Below are 20199 nucleotides of genomic sequence, written 5' to 3'. Positions count from 1 at the left end.
AGAAAGAGAAAGAGAAAGAGAAAGTGAGAGTGAGAGTGAGTGAGTGAGAAAAAGCAAGTCAAAAATATTAAACATTTAATATGTTAGGCCACATCTGAAAAGTATTGCGTCCAATTCTGGTCACCACACTTGAGGAAGGATGTGAGGGCCCTTGAAAATGTTTTTTTTTTTTTTAAATTCATTCATGGGATGTGGGAGTCACAGGCCAGGCCAGCATTTATTGCCCATCCCTAATTGCCCTTGAACTGAGTGGCTTGCTAGGCCATTTCAAGGGCATGTAAGAGTCAACCACATAGGGTGCAGAGGAAATTTACCAGAATGGTTCCAGGATTGGGAATTTTAAGTTACAAGGTTAGGTTGGAGAAGCTGGGGTTGTTCTGAGAACAAAAGGAGATTGAGGGGAGATTTGATGGGGTGGGGAAAGGAGGGTACAAGCTTATGATGGGTTTAGAGGATAGACAAGGAAAAACTGTTCCCATTAGCTCATGGTACAAAGGATTGGGGGACACAGATTTAACAATTTGGGCAAGAGATGTGTGGGTGTGGGTGGGGGGCAGTTGTGAGGAAGAACGTCTTTATGCTGCAAACAGTAATGGCCTGGAACTCAATGCCTACAAGAGTGGTAGAAGCAGAGACAATGATTTCAAAAGGAAATTGGATGGGCACTTGAAGGAAATAAACTTGAAGGGCTATGGGAATAGAGCGGGGTAAATGAGACTGACTGCTTTACAGAAAGATGGTATAGACTTGATGGGCTGAATGACCTCCGACTGAGGCATAAATGTCTATCAATATGTAAATTATTTCTCGGAAAAATTTACAACTTGCAGGATTGAGTCCAATTTTCAACCTTTCTGGGCCAAAAAGGTTGACTTTCATGTGAAGACCATCAAACTGAACCAGAAACTAGAGCAGCCATATAAATACCATGGCTACAACAGCAGGTCTGAGGCGAGCAACCTTGTGGCGAGTAACTCACCTCCTGACTCCCCACAGCCTGTCCACCATCTACAAGGCACAAGTCAGGAGTGTGATGGAATACTCTCCACTTGCCTGGATGGGTGCAGTTCCAACAATACTCAAGAAGCTTGACACCATCCAGGGCAAAGCAGCCTGCTTGATTGGCACCCCATCCTCAAACATTCACTCCCTCCACCACCGACACACAGTGGCAGCAGTGTGTACCATCTACAAGATGCACTGCAGCAATGCACCAAGGCTCCTTAGACAGCACCTTCCAAACCCGCGACCTCTACCAACTAGAGGGATAAGGGCAGCAAATGCATGGGAACATCACCACCTGCAAGTTCCCCTCCAAGTCACACACCACCCTGACTTGGAACTATATCGCCGTTCCTTCACTGTCGCTGGGTCTCCCTTCCAACAGCACTGTGGGTGTACCTACACCCCGAGGACTGCAAAGGTTCAAGAAGACAGCTCACCACCACCTTCTCAAGGGCAATTAGGGATGGGCAATAAATGCTGGCCTGGCCAGCGACATCCACATCCCACAAATGAAAAAAAAAATCATATCATGCAACATGAAATACCAGCCCTAACTGGTATTTGGGGCAGCACAGTGGCACAGTGGTTAGCACCACAGCCTCACTACTCAAGGGATTCCGGGTTCGATTCTGGGTACTGCCTGTGCAAGTTCTCCCTGTGACCGCATGGGTTTTCGCTGTGTGCTCCTGTTTCCTCCCACAGCCAAAGACTTGCAGGTTGATAGGTAAATTGGCCATTATAAATTGCCCCTAGTGTAGGTAGGTGGTAGGGGGATATAGGGAAGGTGGGGATGTGGTAGGAATATGGGATTAGTGTAGGATTAGTATAAATGGGTGGTTGATGGTCGGCACAGACTTGGTGGGCCGAAGGGCCTGTTTCAAGGCTGTATCTCTAAATAAATAAATAAATAAATAAACAAACAAACAAACAAAACTGTCTGCGGCAGGATTCATTTTTATTAACAGTGCAAATCCAGCAACCTCTTCGTACTCACGGGGATTGATATGGGGCGGGAGCGAGGTATGGGCGAGCTCCAGTTTTTGAGAGTCTAATGGTGAAACAATGCAATTGGTCACAGGCGTAGAGAACGAATGAGCCAGGAGAGCAACAATGAGCGTGACAGATATGCAGGCAGAAACCAACACATATAGAAATCGAATATTGCTGGAAAAAAAAAGACATGCTGTCAAAGCTTTTCATCTTGCACTCATCAGGACAGACGCAAGAATGCCAAATTTCAAAGGGAGCAACATTTTATACTGCAAAGGGGCAGATTGGTAGAGGCGTTGCCATGGAGAATGCACCAGGAAACTATTGTCCCAAGCTTTAGCTTAATTCAAAAAAAAAAAGTGCAATGCCTGGACATGTTCCTTTTGCCTGCAGAGGACAGGTCCCTGTGTATGAATATATGTAGCTTCTAGCAAGCGTATGTGAGCCAATTGAGCCAGACTGATAATCTTAAATTGGTATTAGTGTAATTCTTAGCACACTCAGTAAGTGCTGTCCAATCGTGGAATCACATCCAAAATTGGACATTGTGTTCTGAGTTTTGAAAATACAGGCTGGTTGAGTACGGTCAATACTTTGTCTATTTGTAAACGTTCTGTTTGATACGATCCGCCATTCATTGGGACGTACAGCCTACATACCTGACATCGCACAGGCACTGGAATTCACATACTACATTACCCATTTGCGTGGTCGGCACAGCATCTTTTTCGCATGATGTCAGCATCCCGTTAATGGAAAATAGCACTTGCATTGCTACTGCATAGTAGCAGCTAGCTTCACATGTTGCTCAATTGTTTGAGATTCCTTATCCTTCCAGGGTAATAAGAGGTAGACTGGAAATTCCTCAGGTCTGAAAGTGGCATCCTTAGACCCATTCGTGACTCTGCGCGATATACAACGTGCTATGATCTGATCAGGGTAGACATTATCCTGCAGGAGAGCTGCATATAGAAGTCAACATGCTATAGTATGCAACCCAATATGGCACAGTACTGTAACTGAGGTCTTATTAAAGTTTTATATAACAATGTGCATTTATGTTGTGCCTTTGAAATAGTAAAAGTGACCCAAGGCACTTCACTGGAGTGTTAAACAAAATTATACATAATAGGACCTTCCTTAGCTATTGCATTTTCTATTCTATACCTCAAGATAAAACCTATAATTCCATTCCTTTTTTTTGGTTTTATAAAGTTTCATCACCCGAGGTGCTGCCTCTAATGTCCCGTGTATCTGAACCCCCAAATCCCCCTCTCCCCACCTCAGCTCTGAGTCCACTCCCATTCACCATATTTTACAGCTCATGTTTTTACCAAAATAATGTACCACCTCACACTCACCAAAACTGAAATCCAACTGCACCCCCATCTCATTTTTAATTGTTGCTTACAAATAAGATTGGGGAAAAAAGACTTGCATTTATACAGCACCTTTCACAAACCTCAGACATCTGAAAGCACTTTACAGCCAATGAAATGCAGTCACTGTTGTAATACAGGGAACACAGCATCCGATTTATGCACAGCAAGCTCCCCCAGATGGCAATTGATAATGACCTGATAATCTGTTTTTTGTGATGTTGACTGAGGGATAAATATTGTCCGGCATACTGGACAAAATTCCCATACTCTTCTTCAAAACTGTGCCATGGGATCTTTTACGTCCACCTGAGGGGGCAGACGGGGCCTCAGTTCAACATTTTATCTGGAAGGCTGCACCTCCAACAGTGCAGCACTCCCTCAGTACTGCACTGCAGTGTTGGCCTTGATTTTTGTGTTCAACTCTCTGGAGTGGGACTTGAACCCACAACCTTCTGACTCGGAGACAAATGCTACCAAAGGAACTACAGCTGAAAGCAAAAAAAAAAAAAGCCCCTTAAAGTAAAAAAGTTACGTGGAATCCAAGTGTATGACCGTGCGAGCCAATGAGAGGGGGGGGGGGGGGGGGGGGGAGAGTGGGGAAGCAGACAGAAATGTTTCTGACCTAGATGATAAGGGTAACAGACTATTTCCAGTAGTCCACTTGGACCAAAAATATCTTCACGTTTTTGTCCCTTCCACATCCTGCCCTGAAAACATTCACAAAATCTGGAAAGCAGACTAATTGTGCCCAATAAATCTCTCCAGATAGTATTCTCGCCTTTGTTAATAAAGGGCAGCACTGTAATATGCCAGACGCATTCAGAACACTACCTAGTGACGGAGAGTTTAATACTGTGCCAGCAGGAACCTTAAAGCGTCACTGCACTAAATACACAGGGTGTTTGCTCAAATGGGATCATTGGAGTTTTAAAGAGGATATCCCACAAGATCTTACAAATTGACTGTTAAACCTGGTAAGAATCCTCAAAGTCCAACTCTTGGAGGATCACTAACCTACAATATTGAAGAGGTTAACAATCTGAGGGTGTGCTGCACTGTTGGAGGTGCCGTCGTTTGGATGAGACAATAAACTGAGGCCCTATCTGCCCTCGCAGGTAGACGTAAAAGATCCCAAGGCCACTATTTCACTGACGAGCAGGGGATTTCTGTCCTGGCCAATACATATTCCTTAATCAACATCACTAAAAAGATTACCCAGCCATTATCACTTTGCTGTTGCGGGAGCTTGCTGCGACTGCCGTGTTTCCTTTATAACAATAGTTACATTTCAATCATACTGAATTAGCTGGAAAAAAACTAATCAAATTTCTACCACATCATCCAACTGAGTAGGGCCAGTACCATGGGAAGTTTTTCAGTGTTTTAACAAGTGAATATTTGCCTTTGAGAATATTAAGTTTCAATCATAATTGCAGTCGCCAGCCAACACCTTACCTACAATCTGATTTGCATAAAAGCAATTTTATTACTTGTTAAAAAAAACTCAAAGATTGTGTTGATGTAAGGTAGTCCAGCTCTTCCTCTACACAAACCTAGCCGTGTAGTGCAGGTGCAAAGTTACGCGAGGTTTACTTGCACACGGATCTGAGAGATTATGTCCAATATTGGCAGGCAGTAGACCCTCCAACATTAAAGTATAACGGGCACTCAGACTCCAGCAGGCATAGAAACATAGAAAATAGGAGTAGGCCATTCAGCCCTTCGAGCCTGCACCGCCATTCATTATGATCATGGCTGATCATCCAACTCAGTAGCCTGTTCCTGCTTTCGCCCCATATCCTTTGATCCCTCATTACAGCCTTGGTTCAAACATGGACAAAAGAGCTGAACTCAAGAGGTGAAGTGAGAGTGACTGCCCTTGACATCAAGGCAGCATTTGACTGAGTAAGTGTGGCATCAAGGAACCCTAGCAGAACTAAGTTCAATGGGAATCAGGGGGAAAACCCTTCGCTGGCTGAAAGTCATACCTAGCACAAAGGAAGATGGTTGTGGTTGTTGGAGGTCAATCATCTGAGCTCCAGGACATCACTGCAGGAGTTCCAAAGGGTAGTGTCCTAGGCCCAACCATCTTCAGCTGCTTCATCAATGACCTTCCTTCAATCATAAGGTCAGAAGTGGGATGTTCGCACAATGTTCAGCACCATTCGTGACTCCTCAGATACTGAAGCAGTCAGTGTATAAATGCAGCAAGACCTGGACAATATCCAGGCTTGGGCTGATAAGTGGCAAGTAACATTTGCACGACACAAGTGCCATGCAATGACCATCTCCAACAAGAGAGAATCTAACCATCTCCCCTTGACGTTCAATGGCATAATCTCCCATTATCAACAACCTGGGGGTCACCATTAACCAGAATCTGAACTGAAGTAGCCATATAAATACCATGGCTACAAGAACAGGTCAGAGGCTAGGAATCCTGCAACGAGTAACTCACCTCCTGACTCTCCAAAGCCTGTCAGGAGTGTGATGGAATACTCTCCACTTGCCTGGATGGGTGCAGTTCCAAAAACACTCAAGAAGCTCGACACCATCCAAGACAAAGCAGCCTGCTTGATTGGCACCCCATCTACAAACATTCACTCCCTCCACCACTGCGTACAGTGGCAGCAGTGTGTACCATCTACAAGATGCACTGCAGCAATGCACCAAGGCTCCTTAGACAGCACCTTCCAAACCCACAACCTCTACCAACTAGAAGGACAAGGGCAGCAAATGCATGGGAACACCACCACCTGCAAGTTCCCCTCCAAGTCACACACCATCCTGACTTGGAACTATATCGCCATTCCTTCACTGTCGCTGGGTCAAAATCCTGAAACTCCCTTCCTAACAGCACAGTGGGTGTACCTACCCCACATGGACTGCAGCAGTACAAGGCAACAGCTCACCACCACCTTCTCAAGGGCAATTAGGGATGGGCAATAAATGCTGGCCTGGCCAGCAACACCCACATCCCATGAATGAATAAATAAAAAAAAAGACCCAAGAGCTATATCTAACTCCTTCTTCAAAACTTACAATGTTTTGGCCTCAACTGCTTTCTGCGGTAGCCAATTCCACAGGCTCACCACTCTCTGGGTGAAGAAATTTCTCCTCATCTCAGTCCTGAAAGTTTTACCCCATATCCTTAGACTATGACCCCTGGTTCTGGACTCTCCCACCATCGGGAACATCCTTCCTGCATCTACCCTGTCAAGTCCTGTTAGAAACCTATAAAATTCTATGAGATTCCCCCCCCCACCCCATCACTCTTCTGAACTCCAGTGAATATAATCCTAACCGACTCAATCTCTCCTCATACGTCAGTCCCGCCATCAACGGAATCAGTCTGGTAAACCTTCACTGCACTCCCTCTATAGCAAGAACATCCTTCCTCAGATAAGGAGGCCAAAACTGCACATAATATTCCAGGTGTGGCCTCACCAAGGCCCTGTATAATTGCATCAAGACATCCCTGCTCCTGTACTCGAATCCACTCGCTATGAAGGCCAACATACCATTTGCCTTTTTTACCGCCTGTTGCATCTGCATGCTTACCTTCAGCGACTTGTGTACAAGAACACCCAGGTCTCGCTGCATATTCCCCTCTCAGTTTATAGCTGTTCAGATAATAATCTGCCTTCCTGTTTTTGCTACAAAAGTGGATAACCTCACATTTATCCACATTATACTGCATCTGCCATGCATTAGCCCACCCACTCAGCTTGTCCAAATCACCCTGAAGCCTCTCTGCATCCTCTTCACAACTCACTCTCCCACCTAGTTTTGTGTCATCTGCAAATTTGGAGATATTACATTTAGCTCCCTCATCTAAAATCATTAATGTATATTGTGAATAGCTGGGGTCCTAGCACCGATCCCTGCAGTACCCCACTAGCCACTGCCTGCCATTCGGAAAAAGACCCATTTATCCCTACTCTTTCTTTCCTGTCTGCCAACCAATTTTCTAGCCTTCGTAATACACTACCCCCAATCCCATGTGCTTTAATTTTACATGCTAATCTCTTACATGGGACTTTGTCAAAAGCCTTCTGAAAGTCCAAATAAACCACATCCACTGGCTTTCCCTCATCAACTCTACTAGTTACATCCTCGAAGAATTCTAGTAGATTTGTCCAGCATGATTTCCCTTTCATAAATCCATGCTGACTCTGCCTGATTCCACCACTATTCTCCAAGTGCTCTGCTATAAACTCTTTGATAATGGACTCTAGAATTTTCCCCACTACCGACGTCAGGCTGACTGGTTTATAATTCCCTGCTTTCTCTCTACCCCCTTTTAAATAGTGGAATTGCATTAACTACCCTCCAATCTGTGGGAACTGTTCCATAGTCTATAGAATCTTGGAGGATGACCACCAATGCATCCACTATTTCTAGGGCCACTTCCTTAAGTACTCTGGGATGCAGACCATCAGGCCCCGGGAATTTATCAGCCTTCAATCCCATCAATTTTCCCAACACCATTTCTCTATTAATATTGGTATAATGGTGTAGAGTTTTGGTCTTCTTACCCAAGGAAGGTTATACTGCCTTTGTGGTGGTGCATCAAGGGTTCACTTGATTGGTTCCTGAGATGAGTCCTGGGAGGACATATTGCGTAAATTGGGCCTGTATTCTCTGAAGTTAAAAAGAATTAAGTGATCTCATGGAAGCATATTAAATTCTTAAGGGGCTTGACAGCGTAGATGCAGAGAGGCTATTTCCCCTGGCTGGAGAGTCTAGAACTAGGGACCACGGTCTCAAGATAAAGGGTGAGCCATTTAGGACTGAGATAAGGAGAAATGTCTTCACATAAAAGGGCTGTGAATCTTTGGAATTCCCTACCCCAGGCAGCCTTGGATGCTCCGTCATTGAGAATATTCAAGACAGATTCTTGGGCACTAAGGGAATCAGGGACATGCGGACAGGGCAAGAAAGTGCAGTTGATGTAGAAGTTCAGCCATGGTTTTATTGAATGGCAGAGCAGGTTAAAAGGGTTTTCTTCAGCTCCCAAGCAACTGCCATGCCACAGAACTGCCATCTAAGGCAAGCACAATAAAATACCAAAGATTTCAATGGGATCTTTGGAGAAGGCAGTGGATCTGGCTGATTAAACATATGTGGAGTAGTACAGATAGATAAAACATTAATTACTGCATGCTTGAGACAACAGAAAATTCTGGTAATATCCTTGTAAGTCCATCAGTATCTGAAAGAGCTACGTCCACAACACGAGCCAACATCTTTCAGAGACTAGCGGCTGTGCTCAGCAGTTCCTGCAATTCCCCACTTCCCAAAGACTAGCTGGGCTCTGCCATTCCAACCCCACAGAAATAAATTCTTGTGACTGATTCCCTCCCCCCTCCCTGTAACTCCATGCAAAAAGGCACATTCTGACAAAGACAGTAACTGCTGTAAACACAACCTTCTCAGAAACAGAAACTGGAAAATTGTGCCAGTAAACTCATTGTACAGGAGGCAGAGTCTGTCACTAGTACCCAACACAGCCATGTTTATATGGCATTAGTGTTGAGAACTCTGGTTGAACATATTCCTAGAGGGTTCATCGTAGGATTTCCTGCCTCCAACTGCTCTCCATTTCCAATATTTTATTTAACTAAAACAAACAAGTGAATGAAAGATAACACTTTCCTGCCCCTATGATTATTCTCAGCAGCATCCACGAGACTAATCATTAAACCCTGGAGACTCTCGCCAATCCTGGATGGTTGACAACCCCATATCGGCACCGCTAATGTAAAAGGCCAACAGCCAAGATGCTTTGCAGAGACATTACAGACAGCAAGCTTAGCTGGCAGAGGGGTGACTGGGAAATGATTTGTAAATGAGAGATGATACTGAATTGAATGTTGGACTGGAAGCCAATGGCAGTTGGGGACAACCGGAATGACAGGATCAATACGGGATAGGACATGGGTGGCAGAGTTTTGTAAGGAAAGATAACTGCTGTCCCTATCCAGTCTGTTCTATGTGATGCCAATTCCACACCAACATGGTTAGATAAATACCCTCTGAAATGCCCCACAAAACCCTTCAGTTGTACCAAACTAGCAGTGGTTAAAGATGTTTTTTGCGGCAGGGGGGGGGGGGGGGGTGGGCACTGGGAGTCACAGAGCTCACTTATCTACAGTTCAAACTTGATAACCATCACATTTCACAGCTTCCTTGGTATAGTTCAAGTGTTCTTACTTTGGTTCTGTCTCTATAAATGCAGATAGAGCCAAACTGTAAAACCGAAATTGATGGCCAACACTTCCAGACCATGTGAAGGTGCAAATTTAATTTGTGTCATTATCAGAATCTGCACCAGGATAGCACATGTAACCAGATTAGCTATTCACTAATCTAGCATTGACAGTCCACTGGCCTTTAGCAGCACATCAATAGTCTCGGGCTCGCAGTCTTTCTCTCTCCCATCCTTCAGCGCTGACTCTTGTTGGTGTGCAGGCTTCAAGGACAATGGCTGCACTTCAATACTCAGTAAACTGGGAAATCTCCAAACCATCATAACCGATTGATACAACAACAGAATGCAAGTCCCATATAAACAGAGTGCATCTCCTGAACCAAGGGAGGAATGTGTGACACACCCATGTCAGAAGTTATTGGCTTTCACCCTTCAGTTACAGGAAAGAAAAAAAAAAAATCACAGCTTCCCCTCTGTGAAAGCTTTCAAACTCAGTTGTAAAATATTTCCTGTGTTTTTGAAAATGGAATGCAACAAGTCACAATCCATCTATTCACTATCTTATTGGAATGTGGACATTGTTACTTTAATAAAAATACCTCCTCCCAACCACCATCCTTGGTAAATAGTGTGTGTTTTTGAACACTGTCATAGATGCTGCACTGTTAACACGTTTAACAGGCGGAGTTTGTAGAGTGAAGATGCTCCAAAACGTCTGTGCCCATCGAGTGAAAACATTGAAGAAATGGCTGTATTTCAGCATAATTTTCATCCTGACAAGTTTAACTCTGTCACACATGGAAAGTTAGAGACTTTCTTGTATGGGAAGCGCCATGCTTGTGACTTGTAGCTCTGCAAAGTACTCATTTCTTCATTTGTAAATAACTTAGCACGATTTCATACATTTTAAAAAACATTTTGTGCAGCCATTTCACCAATGCTCTTCTTTGCACACGCTGGAAGTTTGAAGCCTATACACGGTTTACATTTACAGTATAAAATGATTCTGGGTCAGGTCTCCAGGGCTTTGGGTTTTTGTTGCATTCACAGAGCTGTTTATACATGACTCAATCCACACAGACAACTTATGGGACTCAGTTTTGACACCAGGCCCTGGCTTTCCAACCTCGAATCTAATGTGGTGAATCCAGCTGCTTTTGTTACTATTTTCCTACATACCAAAGGAAGGGACTGACCCAGCTCGACCACTGCTGCTTCACTTTAAAAATGTGGACAAAGCCCAATTGTCCCAGTGGGCCTGGGCCCCAGGGCAGGACAGAGACATTGTGTGTTCCCATCCCAGCTACAAGAAAGGTGCTTGGAGGGGTCGAAACAGAAGAGAGATGATAAAAAGGTCCAGACTTGATTTAAGCCCTCTCTTCCACAGACACTGCTTAATCTGATGATTGTTTTAAGCAGTTTGTGTTTGCTTCAACATCTGCAGTTTTATTCTCCAGAAAGCAAACGATGCAGTTACAAAGCCACGAACACGAGACTATAGAACTATAGTAGAAACAAAAGTGAGATATAGCAGCATACGCCCAAACATGGCCTTTCAGTATCAGAAAGTATTAAATCTAGTACAAAACCTGAATTTGCTGCAGCTCCCCAGTTTCAGGGGTAAACCTCAGCAAGACAATTGGCCATGGCAGATTTCCTCTTGAAAATTTTTAATTCCTAAAGTGGGCTGAGCAGGACACAAAGCTCAAGCTATCTTCAAAAATATAATCAGGATTTTTTTTTTTTTATGGTGCATAAAGATTGGATTGTATCTCTGCTTCCTACAGAATTCCTTTTCCTCTTGAACTAGATAACTCTAAAAACCAGAGAAAAGATGAGATAAATCAATTATTTGGATGATTAACTTCAAATTTACATTCAAATATTAACTCTCCCCATAACAACTTGAACTAAAAATTACAACCAGTCTTCGCAAAATCTTGGTTTGAATTGTGTTCTTTATTTGTGAATGAATGTGAGTACTTTGCAGAGATACAAGAATGGAACCTCCCGTACAGGAAACCCTCCAACAGTGTTAAACTTGACAAAATGGTAATTATGCTGAAATAAAACATCTCTTCAGTGTTTTCACTCAATGAAAACCAATATTTTGGAGCATCTTCTCACTTACTCCTATTTCAAACAAGGGTGGAATTATTCTGGATAGAGTGGGATATATGGAGCTCATGGCGTCTCACTGGACTTCAGGATGTCTACAGATACTAAGAAGCTCTCTAGCGCATTCAGTGGTCTATGCCCAGCCCCAAACTGCAGAAGAGACTGCAAATGGCACCTCCCAAACCCACGCCCTCTACCATCTAGAAGGGCAAGGGCAGCAGGAGCATGGGAACACCACCACCTCCAATTCCCCACCAAGTCTCACACCATCCTGACTTGGAACAACCACCATTCCTTCACTGTCACTGGGTCAAATTCCTGGAACCCCTTCCCCAACAACGGTGTGGGTGTACCTACACCACATAGACTGCAGTGGTTCAAGAGGGCAGCTCACCTTCATGAACACTGGCACAAACACAACCACAGGGTTCGCCCTCACCCATTTGTAAAACTTGAGTTTCCTTTTTCACAGAGGATACATTAGTCTCCTTAATTGGAACTCTCATCATAGATAATTGGTTTAGAGAACATCACCTTTCCTGTTACCCTCCCTTTGCACCTTTCCAGTTCTTCAAGTCTTTCAGCAATTTCGGTAGCAGACACCAGATACGACGCTGCAATAGAACTGGAACAGAGAAGGCCGAGGGGAGATTTGATTGAGATGTACAAAATTTTGAGGGGCCTGGATAGAGTGGAGGTGAAGGGGCTATGCACTGTAGCAGAGAGGTCAGTGACGAGGGAGCTTAGATTTAAAGTGATTGGTAAAAAAAAAAGAGAGGGAAGATGAGGAATGATTTTTTACCCAGGGGGTGGTGGGGGTCTGGAACTCACTGCCTGAAAGGGTAGTTGAGGCAGAGACCCTCAACTCATTCAAAAGGAATCTGGATATGCACTGCAAGTGCCGTAACCTGTAGGACTAAAGACCCAAATGCTGGAAGGTGGGATTAGAGTAGGTGGATTGTTTTTCAGCTGCCACAGACATAATGAGCCAAGTGGCCTCTTTCTGTGCCTTAAACATTCTACGATTCTATGATTGGATGAATCACAGAATAGTTACTACACAGAAGGTGGCCACCCAGTCTGTCCCGCCTCTCTGCAAGAGCAATTTAGCTAGTCTCACTGCCATACCCTTCCCCCGCAGCCCTGCAAGTTTTTGCCTGCAGATGCTTATCCAATCCCCTTTTGAAAACCATGATTGAATCTGCCTCCACCACACTCTCAGGGCAGTGCATTTCAGATCCTAACCACTCACTGTGTAAAAAAAAAAAAGGTTGTTCCTCGTGCTGCCATTGGTTTTTTTGCAAATCACCTTAAATCGGTGTCCTCTACTTCTCCACCCTTCTGCCAACGGGAAAAGTTTTTCCCTATCTACTCTGTCTCAATCCCTCATGATTTTGAACACCTCTATCAAATCACCTCTCAACCTTCTCTTCTCCAAGGAGAACAGTCCCAGCTTCCATCTATCCATGTAACTAAAGTCCCTCAGCCCTGGAACCACTCAGAAATCTTTTCTGCACCTTTTCTAAAGCCTTCACATCCTTCCTAAAGCACAGTGCCCAGAATTGGACACAATCAGCCTGTTGCGGCTGAACCAGTTTTATAAAAAGTTCACCACAACTTCCTTGCTTTTGTACTCTATGCCTCTATTTATAAAACCCAGGATCCCGTATGCCTTGTTAACCAATTTCTCCACCTGCCCTGACAGTTTCAATGACATTGGTTTTCAAGTTGGCCTTCATCGATTTAGGAGGCACAATTCTCCTCATTGGGGGCAAGAGCTTAGCATTATACCTCCTCCCATCTGGGCATCTCATCACCTTTCACACAGTGAGCCCAGAAAGCAGAGTAATGGGTTGGGCAGTAAATGGGGCCTGGATCACAGCCCTACACCCTGCTGGCAATTCCATGCAGCCAGAAAGCCAGCAGTGGTCCCAGTGGGGTTGGGGGAGGGCAGTGGCAGTCTGGGTGGGTTTGGGGCAGTGAGCTGCCAGTAGTTCTCACCAGCAGATTTTACCACAGTGTTCACAATTAAGATCATCCCATTTTGACCATGCCAGGGTATTAAAAAGGTACTCAATATCTTCTTTAGCAATCGGATACTTGCAGTAACCTTTGGGCTGCACTTTGAACAATATACACCTTTCATTACAACAAATGAACAAATGCTCGAGTTTCTCAATCACAGTTCTTGCTGTTCATCCACCCTGTTTCTAGGTGACAGTGCTCAGTCTTTAAATAAAATCCAACCCCTGAAACTTCCTGCTTTCCCACTTCATTTTGACATTCTTCCTGCTGTTTCTCCAATGACCCACAGTGTTTTTTAAGATCCATCCCTACACTATCCAAATCAGAGTGTGCACACTGTTCTGTCTGATCCTCGCTAACCAATAACAAAATGAGCAACTTCACCATGAGTCCAACAAGGTGCTAACTCAGCTGCAAGAATTAGAGGAGGGACATGGGGATTGACTCCTGAAAGCCTGGTTTTACAACGTCACGACATCCATATCCATCAATGCTGTTACATTCTCAGAATTCAAATAAATAGTGGGCACAACCTGCCTTTCACAAACTGCTCAACTCTGAGTCTCGCAGAGGTGTATTTACAATTAGTGCTTGTCAGCCCAGTCTAAATGGGCCTTTACAAATGTGCGTAGAGTGTTGATTTTAGACTAACTCAGATCGATGAAAGTGTCTCTGTAATTCACCCAAGAGCACCCCCAGCCTGTGTAGAACACTACACAACACACAGCTCCTTCCTCTGTGGTTAAAAGAGAGGGAAAAGGCAATAAAGTCTGAACAGTCACATGAATGCCGGGTTTGAAGAGCCCAGGAGCTCTCAACAACAGCCTTTACTGTAACTTCAGTGCAGCTGTGAGGTGACAGCAGGCCCCGTGGCACTAACCTGGTTAAAACAGTCATAATAATCACAAATAACCTGGTTAAAAACAGTCGTAATGATCAAAACTAAAATGATCAAAACTTGTAATCCAAATAAAAAGGATGACGTGCAGAATGCAGGTTAAGGACATCAGCCTTACACTAAAAGCACTGCATATTAAAATTCAATATTCAACCCACTGTAATTGGATTGTGAGAGGGTATCTTTAAAACAAACAAACAATCAGCAGCTGCTCAAAATACAAATAAAGGGAAGAACAGCAATGATAGAGCTCCAACCCCTCACCCACAGAAAGAACAGCCCTGTGCCAGGAAGCCAGCAGGTGATTACAAGTGCTGTCAGACTGCAGATCTCAAGGTTCATAATAGCTGTAGACTGGGAAGAGCCTGGTAACATTTCATAACACTGATGCTTTCAGTGATCCAGTGGTAACAGGTGATCCTTTCTTGGGAATATTGATCAGGTACCAGCTTGGCTCAGTTGGTACCACTCAGCTCAGAGTTAGAGGCCATGGGTTACACCTTGCTCCAGGACATGGGCACATTAATCCAGCCTCAGGCTTCTGGGTTCTTTTATTCGGTCATGGGATGTGGCTAGGCCAGCATTTATTGCCCATCCCTAATTGCCCTTCAGAAAGTGGTGGTGAGCTGCCTTCTTGAACCGCTGCAGTCCATGTGGTGTAGATACACCTACAGTGCTGTTAGGGAGGGAGTTCCACGATATTGACCCAGCGACAGTGATGGAACAGCCAATATATTTCCAACTCAGGATGGTGTGAGACTGAGAGGGGAACTTGCAGGTGTTTTACTAAAGGAGTGCTGCATTGCCTGAGGTGCCATCCTACAAAGGAGATGTTAAAATGTGAGCCTGACTACCTATAAGGTGGGGCTGCAGCAGCATCTGAACAGTTAAATCACGGTTGATATATATATCTTAAAGGTTACACTATCAGATGCAACAAGGATAGTCATAGTCATAAAGTTATACAGCACAGAAACAGGCCCTTCGGCCCATCGTGTCTGTGCCGGCCATCAAGCACCTATCTATTCTAATCCCATTTTCCAGCACTTGGCCCATAGCCTTGTATGCTATGGCGTTTCAAGTGCTCATCTAAGTACTTCTTAAATGTTGAGGGTTCCTGCCACTACCACCTCTTCAGGCAGTGCGTTCCAGATTCCAACCACCAGGTCATGACACTCATTGGTGTTTGGTTGCATCTTGTGCACAAATTGACTGCCACGTTGGCTACACAGCAACGACTACAATTTAAAAGTAAGTCAGGTAGGAGGATTCTATTTACACTGTGCACAAGGCTCAGAGCAGGAAAGCTGGTCAGTACTGATCCCACCAGGTGACAAATGACAAACAGCCCGAGAGTCAAGATCCACTCATAACGGAAATTACCACAAAACCACACAATTCGCCAGATGTCACTGATCTCTAAACCTTGGGAGATGTTGGGAATGAGGTGTCTCTCAAAGAGAGTTTCTGCCTCACTCTCCATCATAAAAAATCTTGGCAAAGTTGTTGGCTGAGAGACAGACACCGCTTCATGTACACAATGGCGTTAATGGTGGCTAATTATGAACAGTGCAATATTTAAAATAATTACTGCAAATGTAAATTTACAGGAACGCAATCAATTCTCTGGAGGGGACTGTGGCTATTGCAGGGTCTAATGCTACTCATCAAAACTCCCCTCGGAAGACGACAAGACAACTTTAATAATTACCTTTAGTAACATTTTGTTGTTGAGAAGCAAAGATACCCCTGTTAAATAATTAACTGCCAAACAATTTCTATGCATGAAGTAACATTAATGGTTAAATAGTGCTTGGGGAATCCAATTATCTTGTAACCTGTCCAATTATTGGGCCTGTCCAGAGTTGGTGCCAGTAGACACTGTCATTCTGCACTGAGTGCTCCATTTATTACAGCTGTTGCTATATCAATTTCAGATATCACAATTGCAATTCTCAAAGAATCTGAATGACCTTTACAGCTGTGTTTCATAGACCAAAAGTAAAATTCGAAATAAATATGTAACTTTATATGACTATATTGACATCTTAAATATGTAACTATTTATGTAGCTTTACTGTCTGGAATGTAAACAGAACCTGGAAATGGGAACTCAGAGACCACAAGTTAATCCGGGGGCAGGAATGATATTATCGTACATGGAAGATCTCACTGATACAAACTCCTTTACTTTTAGAATATACCGGGCTTCCTAATTTCTCCAGCCTATCCCCCTGTACAAATCAGTGCCCAGGTTTACATCAATAAATTAATCTGCTCTCCCGCTGAGGAAGAATCCCTGTCCATCAGCATTGGTTACGCTGCATTTCTCACCATCTTCAGCTTTCACTGCTCCCCTATTAATCACCAACAAGTACTCCTGCCCAGTTACACCAGCTCGTATTGCTGAGACCAGCACTGGCGAAACCACCGCACAGAAAGTCATACCAACACAGTACATATATATCCTATACTACGTCCTGTACATCGGTTCAATCCAGGGGCAGGAATCCATCAAATAACCCAGTGCTTCTGGAACTGGATTAAAACCCCACACAGGTAATGGGACAAGATCGTAACTCACTCAAAACCCATTCACTTGTAGAATTAAAATCAGGCCCCATGAGTTTAACTCTGGCCAACAACAGCTTGTATTGATCTAGCAGCTTCAACATTATAAAACATCCCAAGATGCTTCATTGGAACGTAAAAAAAAAAGCAAAATGAGACACCTAGACACAAGAGGCAATATTAGGGCAGATGGCCAAAAGCTTGGTCAAAGAGGTAGGTTCTTAATGAGCACTTTAATAGAGCAAAGCGAGGCAGAGAGGTTTAGGGAGGGTATTCCAGAGAATTAGGCCCAGGCAGCTGAAGGCACAGCCACCAATGGTAGAACGATTAAAATCAGAGATGCTCAAGAGGCCAGAATTAGAAGAACACATATCTCAGAGAGTTGTGGGGCTGGAGGAGATTACAGAGATAGGGAGGGGTGAGGCCATGGTGGGATTTAAAAACAAGGATAAGAATTTTAAAATCAAGATGTTGCTTGACAGGGAGCCAATGTAGGTCAGCGAGCACAGGGGGCGATCGGGGAAGGAGACTTGATGCGAGTTCGGACATGGGCAGCAGAGTTTTGGATGGCCTCAAGTTTACAAAGGGTAGAATGTGGGAGGTTGGCAGATTTCAGGAAACTGAATTCAATAAACGTGCGGGTTAGCAGCAAGAAAATGAGCACAAAGACGGTCATAAAAACCCCAACTGGCAGCAGCAGGGGACTGTAAGTGACTCCAGCCCCAGTGGGTGATAAACACTGGCTTAGACACATCGCAAGAGATGGGGAGAGCAGACACACATTGAACATTGAGGCTGAAGCTGGCACTCACCGTGCGCATTCTTGCCACAGAGGAGGTGCAGGTAGGGCTGGCTGATGCCCCAGAACTCAGAGTCGTTGCTGATAGTTTGGTCGATCGCTTCCACGGTGATTTTGCGGCTCCCGTTCACACTCTGGAGTTGGCGGCTGTGGAGGATCCGGTGCAGCAGCTCCTTCAGCAAACTCTCCATGCCAGCGGCCAGATAGATAGCGGCGTGCGGGTGGATCCGCGGGGCCAGCCCGCTCTCCACCATCCACCTGAAGAAGCTGCCGACCGACAAGGTGAGGCCACACTTGGCCGACTTGCCCTGGCTGAAGCCGCGGCCGCTGCTCATGTTGTAAAGGGAGAGGGCGGCCAGTCCGGCCGAGATGCAGCCCCGGGCCAGCGGCCAGGACAGCACCATCCGCAGGGAGCTCTGCACCTCGGGCCGTCCGCACCGGCCGTACCGCAGGCTCAGTCTCTGCGCCTCCCGGGACACCCGCAGCAGCGGCCGGCTGAGCAACCAGGAGAGGCGGCGCAGCGAGTCCCGGGGGCACTCGGCCGGGGGCTGCACCGTGCCCAGTACTGCCTGCAACTGCTGCCAGCCCCAGGGCAGCTCCTCCGGCTCGGGCAACCGGCACTGCAGCCCCGCACACTCCAGCATGTCCGAGTCCTCGGCCAGAGCTAGGGCCCCGCTCACCGACCCGCAACTGCTTTCCCACCGGCTCCGGGGCTCCGCTCCATGGGCGGCAGGGGAGCAGCACAGCGACAGGCTGGAGGAGCGCACTGAGTCAGCGGTGCCCCCGTAACCAGAGTCCCGGCTCACGTCCTCCAGTGTCCAGCTCATGGGTTTAGCCCGCCCGGCCATAGCCACGCCGCATATTCCAGCAGAGAAGCGGCCGGACGCTAGTTATACCGTCGGCGACCTGCAATGTCCCTGGCTCCAGCTGATAGCCAGGGCACCGCCCACTATGCAAATTAGCCTGCCCCTCCCCGCCCCTCCCGTAATTGGCAGCCTGGGCTCCAGCTGGTACCAAGGCACCGCCCACTATGTAAATCACCCTTCCCTGCCCCTCCCCTGATTGGCACTCGTCCCGGGCTCCACCTGATTGTCAGGGCCCCGCCCACTATGCAAATCAATCTTCTCTCTCTCCTCTCCCCGATTGGCAGTCCGCTGGCCAATGATTGAGAGGTTTTGTGAGGGGCGTGGTAAGGTACGAGACCGCCCCCAACAGCTGTGGCATTGTTAAAGGGGTGGGGCTGCTGCGAAGATTCCGATAAATGAAGTGCAGTAATCGGACGGGAAAGTTCCTCACGCTGATCCCAAACTTCAGTACAAAAGTTTTCTTTCCAGAGTTCTACCTCTTGATGCACAATTTCACAATAACCGTGGCTGAACTTTGTACAACCAGCTGGCCGCTTTCCACTGACTGATATTCAATAAAAAATGTTTACATTTAAATAGAATTATAGAACCTTCTTTTTGGCCTCCTTGTCTCAAGAGACAATGGGTAAGCGCCTGGAGGTGGTCAGTGGTTCGTGAAGCAGCGCTTGGAGTGACTATAAATGCCAATTCTAGAGTGACAGACTCTTCCATGGGCGCTGCAGATAAAATTGGTTGTCGGGGCTGTTACACAGTTGGCTCTCTCCTTGCACTTCTGTCTTTTTTCCTGCCAACTGCTAAGTCTCTTTGACTCACCACTCTTTAGTCCAGCCTTTATGGCTGCCCGCCAGCTCTGGCGATCACTGGCAACTGACTCCCACGACTTGTGGTCAATCTCACAGGACTTCATGTCACGTTTGCAGACATCTCTAAAGCAGAGACATGGACGGCCGGTGGGTCTGATACCAGTGAGGAGCTCGCTGTACAATGTGTCCTTGGGGATCCTGCCATCTTCCATACGGCTCACATGGCCAAGCCATCTCAAGCGCCGCTGGCTCAGTAAGGTATATGTACTGGGGATATTGGCTGCCTCGAGGACTTTTGCGTTGGAGATATGGTCCTGCCACCTGATGCCAAGGATTCTCCGGAGGCAGCGAAGATGGAATGAGCTGAGACATCGCTCTTGGCTGACGTACGTTGTCCAGGACTCGCTGCCGTAGAGCAAGGTACTGAGGACACAGGCTTGAAACACTCAGACTTTTGTGTTCCGTACCAGTGCACCATTTTCCCACACCCTCTTGGCCAGTCTGGAGATAGCAGCAGACGCCTTTCCC

General features: G+C 45.7%; 1 protein-coding gene across 2 annotated transcripts in view; it reads right to left on the bottom strand.

The window, feature by feature from the left end:
* btbd11b (BTB (POZ) domain containing 11b) overlaps positions 1–18934 on the bottom strand; it is a 132922-nt gene extending 113988 nt beyond the window's left edge. The window contains exon 1 of one of the 2 annotated variants that reach the window (XM_068050221.1): positions 18016–18934. In XM_068050221.1, the coding sequence (XP_067906322.1) occupies positions 18016–18850 (835 nt within the window). In that variant the 5' untranslated portion in view covers positions 18851–18934. The remainder of the gene's footprint in view (positions 1–18015) is intronic. The other variant, XM_068050222.1, reaches the window with a different exon arrangement.
* Between the last annotated feature and the right edge of the window lie 1265 nt (positions 18935–20199).

This window comes from Heterodontus francisci, chromosome 18, assembly GCF_036365525.1.
Source record: "Heterodontus francisci isolate sHetFra1 chromosome 18, sHetFra1.hap1, whole genome shotgun sequence".
Taxonomy (NCBI): domain Eukaryota; kingdom Metazoa; phylum Chordata; class Chondrichthyes; order Heterodontiformes; family Heterodontidae; genus Heterodontus; species Heterodontus francisci.
The sequence above is the reverse complement of the archived record's forward strand: the minus strand, read 5'-3'. Positions and strand labels throughout refer to the sequence as shown.